At 46.6% G+C, this 16466-nt stretch overlaps 1 protein-coding gene across 3 annotated transcripts in view; it reads right to left on the reverse strand.

Moving 5' to 3' along the window:
* Positions 1-16466, reverse strand: part of LOC139656985 (protein eva-1 homolog A-like) — a 50311-nt gene that overhangs the window by 23151 nt on the left and 10694 nt on the right. For 2 of the 3 annotated variants that reach the window (XM_071534664.1, XM_071534663.1), the window contains exon 4: positions 14020-14163. In XM_071534664.1, the coding sequence (XP_071390765.1) occupies positions 14020-14163 (144 nt within the window). Of the gene's footprint in view, positions 1-3415; positions 3804-14019; positions 14164-16466 lie in introns of those variants that run through there. The other variant, XM_071534665.1, reaches the window with a different exon arrangement.

Consider the following 16466-nt stretch of genomic DNA (forward strand, 5'->3'; position numbering starts at 1 on the left):
TCCTGCACCCCCAAAGTCAAGCAGCTGCATGTTGGGGCTGAAGAATGCCAGGAAGTTCCAATGGGGCCACATCTGCTTTGGCCATCAAGAGACCCCCCCGCCCCCTCCCCTCCACATGCACCCCAAAATGACTCTTCTTTTAGAGTCATTTTGAGAGCGAGGAAGTCATTTGGGAAGCAAGAAAGAAAGGAAGAAAGAAAGGAGGGGGGGGGGAAAGAACCCTCTAGGAGCGCCGAAGCCATGAGGAATGCATGCTGACTTTCAAAAACGGAGGACAGAGAAGAAAAGGATAAAAATCAAATCAAGGATAGAGAGAGGGCAGAGAGGGGGGGGGGGGAAGAAAGGAAGGAGGGCTTCGCTATGCTGCGAGAGAGAACGAGGCCAGAGCCGAGAACAGCGCCAGGTTCCGTTCAGACTAGACAAAGTAAATAAAACCACTTGATGAAAAAGGGCGAAAAGGAAGCGAGCCGGGCGACAGAGAGAGCGCGTTTCCAGGCGGGGGGGGGGGGGGGGTAGGGGGGGTGGGGAGGTGAGCTGCGGAGATGAAGGCAGACGGCTGCGTTTCCTGCACTTGGACAAAGACAGAGTGTTGAGAGAAAGTATTTACAACCGTTATCTGACGGTCAGACGCTGATTTACAGATAGTCGCCGCACTGTCAAACCCTCGGTTTATGCATCTGTGTGTGGGTGTGAGTGCATGTGGGGGGTGGGGATGGAGAAAGACAGAGAAAAAGGGAAAGAGGCAGAGGAAGACAGCAAGAGAGAGAGAGAGAAACAGCAAGACAGAAGTAAATCAGCAGTGAGGAAGCCCATTCATCTCGCCTATTCATCATTTCTACCGCCTGTCCCTCCCATCCAGAGTGCTAATCGGGGAATAATAAACAAAACAGCCGGAGTTTACAACCTCCAGCTAATCAAAGTGAGCGCTGCAGCGGGGGCCTCGCTCCTCGCTCCTCGGTCCCGATCCTGGTTCCTGTTCCTGTGCCGTCAGCCTCTGGCCTGCCCCGCTCTTCTCGTAACCCAAACCGCACACTAATTCATAAATTACAAACAAAGAGTCCCTTGTGGTTTGGGAGGGACCGGGGCCCGGCGCTGCAAACCGGCGCTACGGGGGGAACGGCTACGCGTCGCTTAGGAGGGAAACCTGGCTGACGGGGAGAGGTATGTGTGCGTGGGTGCACACACACACACACACACATACCTCTACACTATGCACACACACACACACACACACAGGCAGAGGCACACACAGGCACACGCGCACGGATTTATATATGCATGTTTTTCTGTATATACACACAGAAACACACATTCACATACATACATAGACAGGCAAACACACACACACACACACACACACAGTCACATACATATACAGACAGGCAAAAACACACAGAGACACACACACACAAAAGCATAAACATACTGTATATACAGAGGCAAATACAAAACACTCATGCATTTACATAGACAAACACACACACGCACAAAAACACACACACACAGTCATAAATAGAGAGGCAAAAGCACACCCACACACAGACCTACACACAGATTCACATATATATATAGACAGGCAAACACACACTGACACACACACACACACACACACACACCATTTGGAAGCCATCTAAACAATTTAGTCACTCCGCAGCCCAGGATTCTGACTGCACCATTGTTTGGTGTAAGCGTCTCGCTCCTGTTTACGAGGGCTGACGTGCGCACGGGCGTTTAGGAGACGTGCGTACGGGCCTTCGGGTGTTAAGCTCGCGGTCGGGCCCAAGCCAGGGCCTTCTCTAGAAATAAACACGTCGAATTACAGGAGAGCTCGCACTAAACACGAACCATGTTTGGAGCTCGGCACCGGCGCTCAAACCGACGTAGGAGCCAGTCCGCTTTTATTGTCTACACTCAATTGACTCTGACTCGCTTGGCTCGGCTCAACGTTCGGATTCCTTCCACTGAAACGACACCAGATGAGCCGTGATTGGGTGTAGTTTTTTTTGCTCGAGCACACTGCCGCATGTTGTTTGTCAGCGAGTCTTCATGTTTGTCAAGATGCTGCGTTCTTGGCAAAGGCCTCTCCCGCCGCTCCAGTTCAGAACAGCAGAGTCACTCACCATCTTCTGAAATGTCATCTTCACCTCACATCACCCTCTCTCATGTTTCCTCTCTATTCACTCACTTGCTTTCTAAAAAAAAAAAAAAAATCCCTTCTACCTCTCTGCTTTTTGCTTGGAATTCTGGTGATATAGGAATTTCAGCTTATTCTACTGTCGCTGTCATTCTAAATCAGTCTGGAGAAGATGCCAGATAAATGTCTAAAATGTAAAATGTCTTGACTTGGATTTAACATGATTTGATAAAAATGAAAAAAAGAATGACAGCTTAACATTGTTTCAGTCTCTTCCAACATGGATTCTCAGAGCTTTTGGACAAGAAATGCTGCAAATAAGTTTTTACTTTTAAATATTTCTCAAAGCTCATATTATGGAGCTAAGTGACGTCTATTAACTGATCTCAGCCCAGCTGCCTACTGTGAGTCAGCACCAGGATTTGGAGTCAGTGAACGGTTTGCTGGCCAATGCCACATTTACTGTATCATGTACCTTGTGGTTGATTACAGTCTAACTCCTGCCAGCAGAGCCTGTTCTGCTCAGTGCAACCAGCACCTCATAAGGAAAAACACACTGACCATCTATGGAAACACGCACACAGACACACACACACTCAGGAATACATGAAATTAGTTTCACTGTTCTAAAATGAACCACCAATAACACTAGACGGGGCGTAGTCTGGTATCGGTTTTTAGAGGGTGTGTGTGTGTGTGTGTGTGTGTGTGTGTGTGTGTGTAAGTATCTAAGTGATCTCACACAGTTGTTCTTAAGTTTACCTCATCCGTCCACACGTGAAACCTGCAGTTCCCTGTCAGAGTCTAATCCAGTCAGTCAGCCTGGCAAATCTCACCTCTCAGCTCCTGAACACTTGTTGCTTCATGTTCCATAGGAATCCTAACACACATACACACACACGCATACACACACCAATTTACACCAATGACTTCAGACACACGCATGCGTCCACTCCTGCTTTTACACATCTTCAATAGTGAGATCTCAAACAGCAATAAAGCAAGTTCAGCTATGACATCTCAGACCGCAAGGACAGATGAAAACTCAGCCTCACAACAACACACTCACAGAAATGAGAGAGCCTCAAACCTTTGGAAAACACCCAAAACACAAAGCTTAAGAGAGGGAAAGCTAGGGAGGACAGTCGCATTTCTCAAATAACCAGAAAGTGCAGTCTCACAACTTCAGCACTGAAACAACAGAGTGGCAAAACTGGCCCGCACCACAGCAGAATGGCACAAGAGCATGTTCAGAGAGAGAGGAGACAGGGTGACACTTACACACACATTGCTGAATGGAAAATCCTCTGGGGTCCAGGCAGTAGCTTTCTCTCCCGAGTGTGTGTGTGTGTGTGTGTGTGTCTGTCAAACACTCCCCCCACTCCTCCTCCGTCCCACCAGGAGAGCTGGGGCTCGCTTTGCCGTAAAAACAAGCGCTCACGTGAATAGTCCGCCGCGGGTCCGACCGGAGTGAGAGAGCGCGGCCCAAAAAAGGAAAGACGGTGGGAGGGAAAAAAAAAAAAAAGAGAAAGGATAGCCCCTTTAAGAAGGTATGCTCCTTTACGGCGACTCCCCCTTTTAAGCCAAATGGAGTATGAAGAAAGTTTCCTCTTCTTTTCTTCTTCTCATCCGGAGAGAGAGAGAGTGAGAGACTAATGCAGGCTGGCTTTTCTCTTGCTTCTTCCTCTCCTCTTCTTTTTTAGTTTTCCCTTCCTTCCTGCACTCAGGGAGAGAGAAAGTTAAACCCCGGGCTTCAGACAACTGGAATGTGACAGCAGGAGAGAGGGAGAGAGAGAGAGAGAGTGGGAGAGAGAGAGAGAAAGAGAGAGAGGGAGGCAGGGCATGTAGTGTCCACCTACACAGCTCACTACTGTGTGAGTGAGCAGCCAAAGAGAGGTAGGGAGGGAGGGAGGGAGGGAGGGAGCATGCAAGAGGGAGGGAGGGGGCTATGATTGTATGTGTGTATGTGAGAGAGACAGAGAGAGTGAGAGAGAAAGGGGGTCCAAGTTAGAGAGAGAGAGAGAGAGAGAGAGAGAGAGAGAGAGAGAGAGAGAGATGAAAAAAGTCAGTGTGAAGCGGCAGGAAATGACCTGAGAATTTCATTCAGCTCAGATTGGGAATCTGGGAATGCGGTGTGTAAGATGCCCTGGGAATTTCTCCCCCAGACTCTCTCTCTCTCTCTCTGCCACCCCCTCCCACCCCCTTCTCTCTCTCTCTCTCTCTCTCTCTCTCTCTCTCTCTTCCCCCCTCTCTCTCTCCCTCTGTCCTCGTCCACCGCAGGAGGAAAACTGAAACCAGCCACAGACTGGAAAGCATTAGTCCCCTCGACTCAGCGCAGCCGACATGCAAACGAAAACAAGGACGACGGTTCGCAAGAAGTTCTGAGGCTGGCGTTTGAGCCTCCAGCGCTGCGTGACACGAGAACAGTAGTGTACACAGCTCACGACTCTGCGAAGCCGACAAAGTTGGCAGCGCGCTCCCGTCCAGAGCTTTGCTTATTTTGCAGTTTCCACACCAACAAAGAAGCAGTTGCTCATGTGGGAAAACAAGCCAGGCAAAAACCACAGGCCGGGGGGGGGGGAATGTTTGTGTGTTTGTTGTGTGTGTGTGTGTACAGTGTGTGTGCGTATAGTTTGTGTGCGTGTGTGTGGGTGGGCGTGCATGAACAGCATATTTGTGCATGTGTATATGTATGTTTGTGCCTATATGTACAGTATGTTTGTACATGTGTCTGTATGTCTCTATGCATGTGTCCGTATGAACGTTAACTCGGCTGCACGCTCCTATTGTCCGACATTTCTAAAGCAGACAAACAGCCTGCAGCCCGAAGCCAAACGGAGAACATTCCCCCGCTCTGGAAAGCCCGTCCCATGTTGGATGCGGGACAAGGAGAGCGGGCTGGAGCTGGTGACAGGGACACAGGAGGCTTTGACTGGGGGCAGCAGAGCGACAGACCCCCAAACGTCATCAGAGAGGCCCTCTCTCTCTCTCTCTCTCTCGGTTTGCCATAGAGACTGCTGTTGATGTGACCTGTGACCTTAATAAAACTGCGTCAGGGGGCCAGGTAGGACTGAACGGTCAGGAGCGGGCCAGTGGGGCAGATAGGACACAAGGTAGACATTGATGATCTGTGATGTCACCGGACTGTTGTTTACTGTCTGGTCTAGTACACAAATTCAAGATAAGAGGGCTGCGCAAAGTCAGCAAGTCAGCAACTTAAAATATAACAGTGAAAAATACAGTCAAATCACCAATAATAGCTCACTACAATGAACACCTAACATTACTGCTAACATACACTTTTCTCCTATGATTACATCCTCAACAAAGGATTAAAAACGAGAGACATGAACAAGAAATCCAAGAAACAATATGCAAAACCTACATCAAACAATCTAATGTTGTAAATTGACGCGACTTACCTTATTAGGCAACAAAGGAACTTGACATGAATCTTCTACTAGCTAGTGAAACACTTCCAAAAGCAATTTCAGTTGCACAAAAATGTGAAATGGTAATAGCAATCTTCCAATGCAACTGCGGTGAACTACAACAGGCATTTCAGACATGTGCAGTTAAACAAGGACCTAATGAAAATCCGACCGTCTCTTGGCCACATCAGCGCACGTAGCTGTTGCCCTTCTGACAAACCCCAAAAAATGGTACACACTCATGCCTTGCTCATAGATTCCCATTGAAAACACCCACAAAGATCACATCATCAGTGAGTCACATCTATGTTGTGTTCTTTTCAGCCTGTCATGATGAATGTTTTGACATTTGTCAACATCCGCTGTCAGCAGACTGTAAAATGGTAAGAACTGATGAATGTGTAGTTTCAAAAGCAAGATGCATAATAAGTGAATTAAATGAATCCAGCAAGTAGTGAGATACATACATATCTCTACAGTCAAGTCACCTGTGTTATCTCTCTCTCTCTCTGTACAGTTGTCTGTTATTGCCTCCCCACCATGTTTACCAAGCAGTCTGCAGATAGAGGAATCAAAGCATCTGGCTGGCACACAGTCTTGTTTCCCAAATCCTCTCTCTCTCTTTTTCTCTCTATTTTCATTAAAGGGACTTTTCAAAGGCCTGGTACCCTGGCACAAGCCAAAGTCAGTCCTCTGCCGCCAGGCGCTTGATTAGCGCTGGATGCTAACACTGCACCGCTGGCTGAGGGGGATCGGGAAAATTACCGAGTCCTGAGAATCCTCCTAAGTTGCATTAGTCATGGATATTGTGGCTGGAGACAAGGCTTTGTGTCTCAGTGTGGGTTTTTACACTCATCCACCCAGGCAGGCTGACTAAGAGCCAAGGCTGTAAGTAACAAAGTACAATTACTCTCATTACTGTAATTGAGTAGCTTTTTTTCAGTAATTTTTAAGTTTTGACTGAAGTATTATACTTTGTTACATTTTAACTGCATCCATCACATCAGAAACTGACCGGTCGGAATCATTTAATGAATTTGTGTTTATTCATGCTTTGTTTTACACTTCAGTTTTTTTTTTAATGTAAATTAAGCAGTATATAAAATCTAGTTCAAACTCTTGGCCCTCTCGCCCTTTTTGCATTGCATGGGAAAGATCATATATTAACAAAACAAAATACTCTCATTTTGAATGAGCAACTTTTTATTTAAGTAGATTTTTACACCTGTAATTTTACTTCAGTACTTCTTTCCATCCCTGCCTACAAACACATTCTTATTTACGGCCTGGAGGATTAGTTGCAGGTGGAGGAAGTGTTGCACACATTCATACCAGGAAGATGCCAATTACAAAAACCACTTAGCCCCTGAGCAGCTAAAGAACAGGAGCAGATGGGAGTGCAGTCACTGACAGTAGTCACTGACAGCGTTACTCATTCACTCCCCCACAAATTCCTATTTCCTCAGCTGGTCGTGGACAGGAACCGCTGCACTTCCAGTCACAAGCCCACTTCTCCAACCTCTGGGCCATCGCTGTCTGCACGGTCGGAAACGGTGGACAGAATGGAGACAGAAAGAAAACAACGAAGAGAGATGAGAAGAAAGGCAGAGAGGCTAGCAGGTCGTGAGAGAGACAAAGAGAAAGAAAAGGGGAACATTAAGGGAGAGAGAGAGAGAGAGAGAGAGAGAGAGAGTGCAGCAACCACACACGGAGAAAGAGCCAGATCAGATCAGACAGACAGAGAGAGAGAGAGTGAGAGAGAAAGGGGTGAGCAGAGGGAGGGAAAGTAAAGAGAAGAGAAGCCGCAAGAACTTAAAAGGGAATAAAACACTTCACTTCTTCTAATCCTCTTTGTTTGAGAATCATTTTAATCTGATTAAAGTTCTTAGAGAATTTCCCAGAGGACCAGCTATCACATCGGCGGGGTATTAAACTAGATTTGTAATGTATGAACATGGTACATACAGCCAAGTGTGTGTGTGTGTGTGTGTGTGTGTGTATGAGCAAGCGAAAAAGAGAGAGAGAGAGAGAGACAGACAAAGAGAGAGATTTTTGCTCTGTGTGTATGTGAAGGACAGGAGGAACAGAGCAAAAGAGGGTGTGATTTAACCTGTTTTTGTGAGCTTGTGTGTGTGTGTGTGTGTGTGTGTGTGTGTGGCAGTGCACGTTGCTTATGTACACTAAAGAGCCAGCACATACCAGATGATGCGAGTCAGTGAGAGATAGTGCGGGGCAGACATCAGCTGACTAAACATGCTGGCCAAGCACAATCCCCCCCCCCCCCGAGCCCTGGCATCAGCAGATCACCATGGCAACGCTCTGTTGGCGCCAAAAACCTCCCTTCTCGTTCCCTGGCGTCCCAGTGGCTGATGGGACGTGATAGTGGGCCCGCTTGGGTGAAATTGAGAGACCACACCCAGAGGGCTTCGCTAACTCCAAGCCAGTTTCTATTGGACACAGTAATAGCTCTCAGATGCTTTTCTTTACCGGGCGTCAGTACAGCTTGGAGGAGACTATTTGGTCCAAAGCAAATTACTCCAGCCGAAGTGTGTGTGCGTGTGGGTCAGCTGAGGTCATGTGACGTGTGTTTCCTCGCAGTAGTGTTCCTGAGAGTGCCAGTTGCGGCTGTTATTCCAGGGTTTCTGCAGAGTCAGGTTTGCGTTGCGAGGCTGGGGAGCGTTCAGAGGGGCCGCTTCATTCCTTTCCGCTTGCCGCTCCACTCACTAACACTCCAGGACCACACTCAAAACACATTGCGGATCAGCGTTGGGTCAAATACTGTTTGTAAATGCTTTTTTCCGGTTTGTTTTAGTCTACTCAAGTGCCAGACGGGCGGGGTCGGCCATGTATGATGATACAAAGACGGCCAGAATCTTCAGACATTCCCCTGAAAGTATGTGAGGGTCAAGTTAGGACGTTTTCCTGTGATTGACAACCTTCCTGGCACTGTCTGAACCGTCCTGATGTGGTAAGCCCCGCCCATCTGGCAATGCACGCAGGTTAAAGCAAACTGAAAGAATTCTTTGTTTCTATTCAACCAGGTATGCCCTACAGTAGAAACACAAGTGCCGTCTGGCATCTGGGTACAGCTGACTCACTAGTGATGTTACCTGTCTCCTTTTACACTGTTAGTATTACAAAATTACAGCCAGTCTCCTTTATTTTCCATCTGTCCCAGTCCAAATAAACACCAGAGACCAGACAGACAGAGGTTAGAGATTAAGATTCAAACTCCCAAGCAGTCTGGACCTACCTGAGACCAGTGGTTAGCTACTAACTGTCATCTGTTGCTGATTACTGTTAGAAATTACACTGCATCCCATGAATGCATGTTTGTATATGTGTGTGTGCCAGATGAAAGATACAGGCAGATGTGTTTATGTGCTTGTATGTATATGTGTATATGCTGCTGGGTGTGTGTGGTTCAGCCCACCAGCTATAGGATGAGCTATAGGCAGAATGAAGAGGCCCGGCGGCTGCTACTGGCTGGCTGGACTGCAGCTACACACTCTGTCTCTCATACACACAACTGGGCCAAAATAAACATCTCCCCCACAGTCTCCTCTGCTGGACTGATGACATGAATGTGTGTGGGGGAGTTGGAGAAGAGCCTAGCTTGCAGCGGTCACATGTGTATCTGAAACTGTGTGTGTGGGGTGTGTGTTTGTGTGTGTAGCCGGGTTGGGACAATTCAAACCCTCAAGCTCCTGAATGACATCTTTATCTTCGCCTGTTTTTCCCCTGTTACATCTCAATCAACCCCCCCTCGAGCCATGTGTAGGCAGTGAGAAACTCACACTACTCGGATAGAATCCATTATAAACACCAGTAGAACAGCTCAGTCGAGTTTCCCCGCCCCTATCAGCCCCACAGCCCCAACCAAAATGAATGAAAACAGCTCCTGTCCCCCATCATACTCAACCTCCACATTCCATCTGCTAAAGAAAAGGGAAATGGAAAAATTAAGCAATACTTGGTCAAGAAATCATGAATGAAATTTTATTATAAAACCAACTCGTTTTGGATAAGATGGACAATAAAGGCAAAATCCACCCTCACACACTTTTACGATTAGATATCATCAATTTGTTATGTTCAATGCATTCCAGGAGTTATCTTGTGATGAAGTGTTGTAGTTAACTTTTTGGTGTACCCACTTTCCCTCAACCTGCCTCATCTACTTTACTTCTACTACTTATCTACTACATTTCCCAGAGTGCATTTTGACAACCCCCAGAGAATGTCCATGAAGTTGATTGTTTCAATCAAAAGTAGACATATAAATATTGCAAACTAGCCAACTAGTTTGTGAACATTGGGACGTGTCTGTGATAGTGTCTTGTTGTTGCATTGCATTCTGGTCTATTGAGGCTACTGTCAGTGGAGAAATTGGTCTCTTCTACGATGGATTTCGGTGCCAAACAGTGGCTCTAGAAATAAGACTGCTTTTTGATTCTGAGGGACTGACATGAAAACCTGATGTTTACTGTTGATGTTTTAGATAGAAAATGTTTCTCCTATTAAATTTCATTGTGCCTATGCTGGAAATACTGCCTCTCAATGTGGTGTCACAGCATCTACATTTGGCCAGTTATCTGTGGGAATAAGAAAAAAGAAAAGTGTTTAGGGTGGATTTTTCCTTTAAGGCTGCAGAGCTTTCACAGTGGCTTCTGTGTCCAGTCCAAAAGCAGACACAGTAGTGGCAGTAGTTGTATATTTGAAATCAGATATTAATAGACTTAAATTTACTTTCATTAGGAATTTATATTATTGGGGTCCCAACCCCAATGTTGGAAGTGCCTGAGTTACAAAGTCTTCCACCTTAACCCTCCTCACCCCTCAACTCCAGATCCCATATTAACCGCCTAAGTGCCGCAATTAATCCATTTCCTCCTCAGCAATTAGACCTGTTCATTAGGCTTCCCCTAACCTTTCATCCCCCCAAAGAGTCCGCCCCGGTTCAAAAGACTCTCTGTAGCTGCGAGGCTCGTTCAGGGCTATCCATTACGCCACAGCCAGTGCTCCGAGGGGAAGTCTAGGAGGGAAGTTTAGGAGAGAGAGAGAGAGGCCTCCTTCCTCATCTTGATAAAAGTCAGAGGCTTTAATACCCTGAGGGAGGAAAGGAACTGTGCTCTGGGTAGGAAGGCCTGTGTGTGGGATGGAGGGAGGGAGGAAGAGAAAAGAAAGGGAGATTCTTCTGGACATGATTTGATAAGCATGGACATACATAAATCATATTTTGTTAAATTTAGTTTAAAGTTACAGCTGTCCTTCGTGGAAGAGACACACACACACACACACACAGAAGCAGGAAGCCCTCAGGCTGTATCTCTCCGCTCACTAGACAGAGGAAGGATGTGGGCAGATAAGAAGAGTGGTGCTGTGGGGCTGCTGGACAGGCCTGGGAGGTTTGGTCCTACTAGTATACACACACACAGCCACAAAACACACCGTAACAATACTATTTCGCAATATATAAAGGCATACTTTCTCATGCAACATCAGCCAAGACTTTTTCATTTCCAGATCAAAGATGCGTATGGAATGGACATGCTTTGCAAAAGGCACCAAATTTTTTGGTTCCTACAGCTTCAAAAGGCAAAGACTGTCAACCCGTGACAAAGTGAGGAACACAACATTACAAGGGAAACTTCAAAGGGGCCATATTGGAACTGCGCTTGTTGAAGAAAGCGCCCCGGGCAACGCTCGTTCATCAATCTCCAACACTGAGAGGAAATATTTCAAAGTTTAGACACTAAATAATTTGCAAGACAGAACCCATAGCCGGAGACGTATTTCAGAACGTGAGCTTGTTAAAATACTCAGATGTCTGAAACTCAGCGCTGCGGTCCGTCTGCTATCGGACTCTTAAAGTGTTTCTTTCACAAACAAACAAACCGTAGGGATTTCCTCCTGCGGGAGCGGACGTAAATGAAGCCTGACAGCGACGGCTGTGCGGAGTGTGTGTGATCTGCTGGGAGACTGATGGCAGGTTCCAGGCCATTTGCTGCTGTGTTGTTGCTCAGGAGCGAGGCCACTCCTGGGGGCTGTGTGAGGAAGAGGCTGGCGCTCGGAGGGTTGATGGCTTTATAAATCATAGTGAAGCAGAGGCTGCGCTGGAGTGTGATAGTGAGTCCTTACTGCACATTAAACTAGAACTCGTATTATGCATACATGTGTGCACACACTCCAGTGGTTCCCCCAGAACTGTATTCTTTTCAGAGTGGAAAAGCCTCTGAAACAGCATTTAGACCACCATGGGACACTAAAACTCTCCACTGAAACCAATATAAATAAAATTCAGAGGTTTTAGGTGGGACAGCACTTTCATTTGTATTGTGTGTGTAAGTGTGTGTGTGTCAGAGTTTCTCCTAAAGCAGGGTGATCCACCTTTCCTGTTCAATGGTAGGAGGAACTCTGACAAATACATGTACACACACACACACACGTTCCAAAATGCTACATATCCATTTTAGAAAAAAAAGAATCACAGAATTTTCTCATTAAAAAAGCTCAACAACAGACTTATGTTATCTACTATCGTTCAAATAGTACCGTCATTTGTTTAAATTGTGTGCTATCAATCATTTTATAAGGGTACATGTCACTTTTTTCAAATGGTTTATATCTAATTTTGGACCAAAACTTAAAACAACACACACACATACAAACACATATATAAGCACATAAATGCAAGTAATCATGCGCAGACCGACCTCCTCCACCCCATACTCCGACACAAATGGGGTCAAGCAAACACACACCGAACCGCCAATGAAAGAGGATCCCCCAAAATTACCACTTTGCTGGAGCCTGGAGCGACCAGTGACTTCATGTCTACAGCGGCTAGACTGATTTACTCACGTTCAACCCTCTCACCTCCCACCGCAACCCCCGAAAACCCATCTCCTGCCCCCGCCGACACACACATCACAACACGTACTCTCCCTCCGCTGAGCGTCACACCGTCCCACATCCTTCCCCTCTCTCCGCTGCTCCTCCACACCGCGCCCCTTCCTCTGCAAACACACACACACACACACACACACGTTGACCAACCCTGCTCGCTCCAAACAGCACCGAAGAGTACGCTCTGGTTATCAGTGGCAGATAAGGGAGGTCAGACAGAGATTCAAGCCAAACGACTCCATAAACACAGCTGAACAGCCTCTGTCTGCGTTGGACTGTTGTTATTGAGATAGAGAGCGGGCGGCTTGTTGGAGAACAATCACACAATCACTTTTGGAAACAGTGCAAAGGACTCGGTGTGGCTGATAGTGTGTGTGGCTATGGTCAGACTAGATTTCAATGTGACTTTTTAATCTCACACCAGGACGCCTTCAATGCCAGGTCTGGATGCATGAAAATCGGATTTTGCTCATTCATATAGGCTCAGGCTCACATTGCGATCACAGCTGTACATAGTCTGGATGCAACCGAGCCACAGTGTGCACATAAGCAGTGCAAAGAGATGGAGAGGGAGAGTAGAAAAAGTAATGCAGACACAGACTTCGAGGAATACGGACAAGTGTGAACGCACAGCGATGCGATCTGATAAAATCACATCCATAGCGTCAGATCTCAAAAGTTGCGTTGAAATGCCAAGTGCAGCGGCAGGCTTTGTCTGTGTGTCTGTGCCAGTGATTTTGTGGGTCTGAGAGGCTCCAGGCCGTGGTGCTGATGGATCGATTCCTGGAGCTGGAGGCGTCTGGATAGCGTGTGTGTGTGTGTGTGTGTGTGTGTGTGTGTGTGTCTGTCTGTGAGTGTGTGGTTAATGAATTACAGTCCTGACAGGTCAGGATTAGCCCAGGGGTGGGGAACAGATAAAAAGGAAGCCCATCGTTCTACCTCTTCCGCCCAGACATAAAGTCGAGACAGAGCTGTTTCAAGGTACAATGCAGTGTTTTTGACTTTATTACATGTTCTTGAGGAATTTGACTTGCCCATGGAAAATAAGTTTAGAAGTTTAGCTTCTTTTAGGACTTTCTTAGCTTACCATGACTCAAAAATAGTTCAGATTTACAAACATTGCATGTAAAGAGATGACCAAGAAGACACTGTCCCTCAATCAAATGCTTAAGTTTCAAAGTGAAAAAAATCAGACAATCCATCAGACAATCAAAGCCATAATGTAATTAGGGATTGGGCCTTTAAGCAACTCAACTCTACATTTTCCCTGTATAGCTCAATAGGTACAGCAAGGCACTAACATACATACTAAACATGTGCACAACCGTCTGGCATCATCATCATCATCATCATCATCATGCCTCCTCTTTCTCTTCAGAACATATCTTTCTATATCTTTTATCTCAGAGCCAATTCTGAATCGTAGAGCTAAAACATCACGGCCAAGTCAAGTCACACAGTCAAGCTGAACAGTGAGAGAACATCGCCCCCTGGTGTCAAGATAATGAACTCCTGAGCAGGGTCGCTCAGTGTGTTGGGACTCACCACAGGTGTAGATGACGCTGAGGTACTTCCTGGTGCCGGAGTAGCAGGGGTCTCCGAAGTCCTTGGTGGAGGCTCGGACCACACAGCTCTTCTTCCCCTGGCAGCGGGCTGTCAGAACCTGCAGAGCCACACCGGACTGGCAGTCTGACACAGACACAGAGAGAGAGAAGAGGGTAAAATGATTGTATATATATTTGACAGTGAAAAGGGACAGATGCAAAACTATACCTCCTGCTTTAATGATATGTTTATAGATTATATATGTAAGTAATAACATACAAGAGTGGGTATCAGTGCCAATAACTGCAATATAGCACACACTCAAGTCTGTTATGGCTTCTATACAACATTCAGAACATTTTTACAATAGTATCAAACATTAAAGAAAAAAACGTAGCTCCCTATTCATAGTTCATTTATCAACAAAGTGGAGTGATACTGTTCAAGTTATAAGGTACAAGTTTATATATTGTGGTTATAAGCTCTCATGCAACATCTCTCGTCCAATCACAATGCGTGTATAAGCACAAATAAATGACATGTCAAAATTGCAATTTCGTATTTAAGATATCCATTCATATATCAGTCCCTTGCTGCCTTGTTACTGAGTGTTTGACGGACAAGTAGCACTTCAGATACAAAAGGCTACATAAGCCTCTGTCAACTACAACAGAGAGGGACACACACACACACACACATACACACACATACAAAGGCACACACACACTTTCTGAAGAGAGCGAAGGGACATCTCACACACACTCCTTCCCACAAAAGGTGTTCTCAGCTCCCTCGGTGGAGCCCCTGTCCACAGCGGTCCCACATGGAAACCCTATTGGGGCCTCACATTGTCTAAGAGATACCTGATCCAATGTGTGTGTGTGTGTGTGTGTGTGTGTGTGTGTGTGGACAGCAGACAGAGTGATGGATGGGGCTCTCATACATCATCACTAAGCACCCGTCAGCATGTCCAGACCCTCTCCTCCATGCTCTCATCCTCTAGGGAGCGTGGATGGACGGATGAGGCTCTTCTCTTTCCTTCTTTCCCTCTCTGTCTCCCTCCCTCTCTCAGATTTATAATGATGATAGAAGATGATGTGCTGACCCGCTGTGCCCGCACACTTTGGAATGGACTTTTAAGAGCTGTTTAAGGCAGTTTTAGTTGCCCGTGCTTTAACAAATGGCATTTTAAAGAGAGCAACAGACAGGACAGACAGGCACTGCATCACTGACACATACACTGATATTCAGATGATGAATTGTACATTTTGGTGTTGATGGTATGTTGCTGTAACTAAGCAAAATGGCCAGTCAGAAAAGCAGAGGAATGTGGGGCTGCATGATTATGGCAAAAATAATAATCACAGTTATTTAGCTGGAAACTGTGATCACAATTTATGATTATTTGTATCAATGATTTTGGGCGCAAAATCTTATGTCAACATCATGACTATTTTCAACTTTCAAAAGTTCACAGATTCGATCCTTGAGCATTAACTGCATCTAGCCGGCCATCCCAGTGTAGGAAGGAGCCCCCGTTGAGCCTTATGGGAATGCGGATGGGCCTGGGTTCCACATGGACGCCTCCCAGGGCCCCCACGGTCCATCTGACCCCCCAAAAAACAACACAAGGGAGAGGAGCCTTTGAAAATGGACACTGGGCTCTCTCACTCTCTGCCCCGGTGGGCCCCAGAGAGAGATCAGAAAGAGAGAGAGGGAGACAGAGAGCGAGAGAGAGAAGAGGCCGGTGAAGGCTCGGCTCACACGTCAACGGGCTGCGACGAATTACGGGGGGGGTCAAAGGGCAAATGTCCCAGTCGGGAAGTGAAAGAGGGCAATGTAGCGGTCGTGCACAGTGTCAACATTGGGAATTCTTTGAATGACCGCTAACCAGCCTTACTGGATTACAGACGGACATAATCAAGTGAAAGTCACACTTTAATCAATGCTAATGCCTTATGTTAGTAATCAAATCTGGGTGTAAGACTTAGGTCAGCACAGTGGGGACGATACACAGCAGCACACTCCTACAGAATGTGGACCTGAATCAGTGTCTATCCGTTTGGACGCGGTCAGGAGGAGCAGCCGGACGTTAACCCAGCGCTCCCAGCTGGAGCCGACACACTGGAATTCCCAACCAGGATGTAGCGAGGCGGAGGGCCTGTGGGAACCGGCCGAGTGTAACCGGATAGCGAGTCAGACACCTAAAAGGTTAGACGGTTCCCACTGTCCCCCTAAAACACAGACTGCTCTCCACGCTGTCAGCCAAAGTAAGACCGGGACGCATCGAACAGGTGTGGGCTCCCTGATAGCGGCTGATCATGAAGAGTCACAACTTCATCGAGGTATCAAGATATTGTTAGAGCTACAATGCCTCTTTTGGGAAAGTCAAACTCCCAGGGTGATAAGCTGGCACTAAAGAAACTTTTATGTGCCAGAGTGCTTGT

Source organism: Centroberyx affinis, unplaced genomic scaffold (genome assembly GCF_046629955.1).
Source record: "Centroberyx affinis isolate AG114_WGS23_722 - 3 ecotype Tasmania unplaced genomic scaffold, CSIRO-AGI_Caff_v1 ptg002597l_1, whole genome shotgun sequence".
Taxonomy (NCBI): domain Eukaryota; kingdom Metazoa; phylum Chordata; class Actinopteri; order Beryciformes; family Berycidae; genus Centroberyx; species Centroberyx affinis.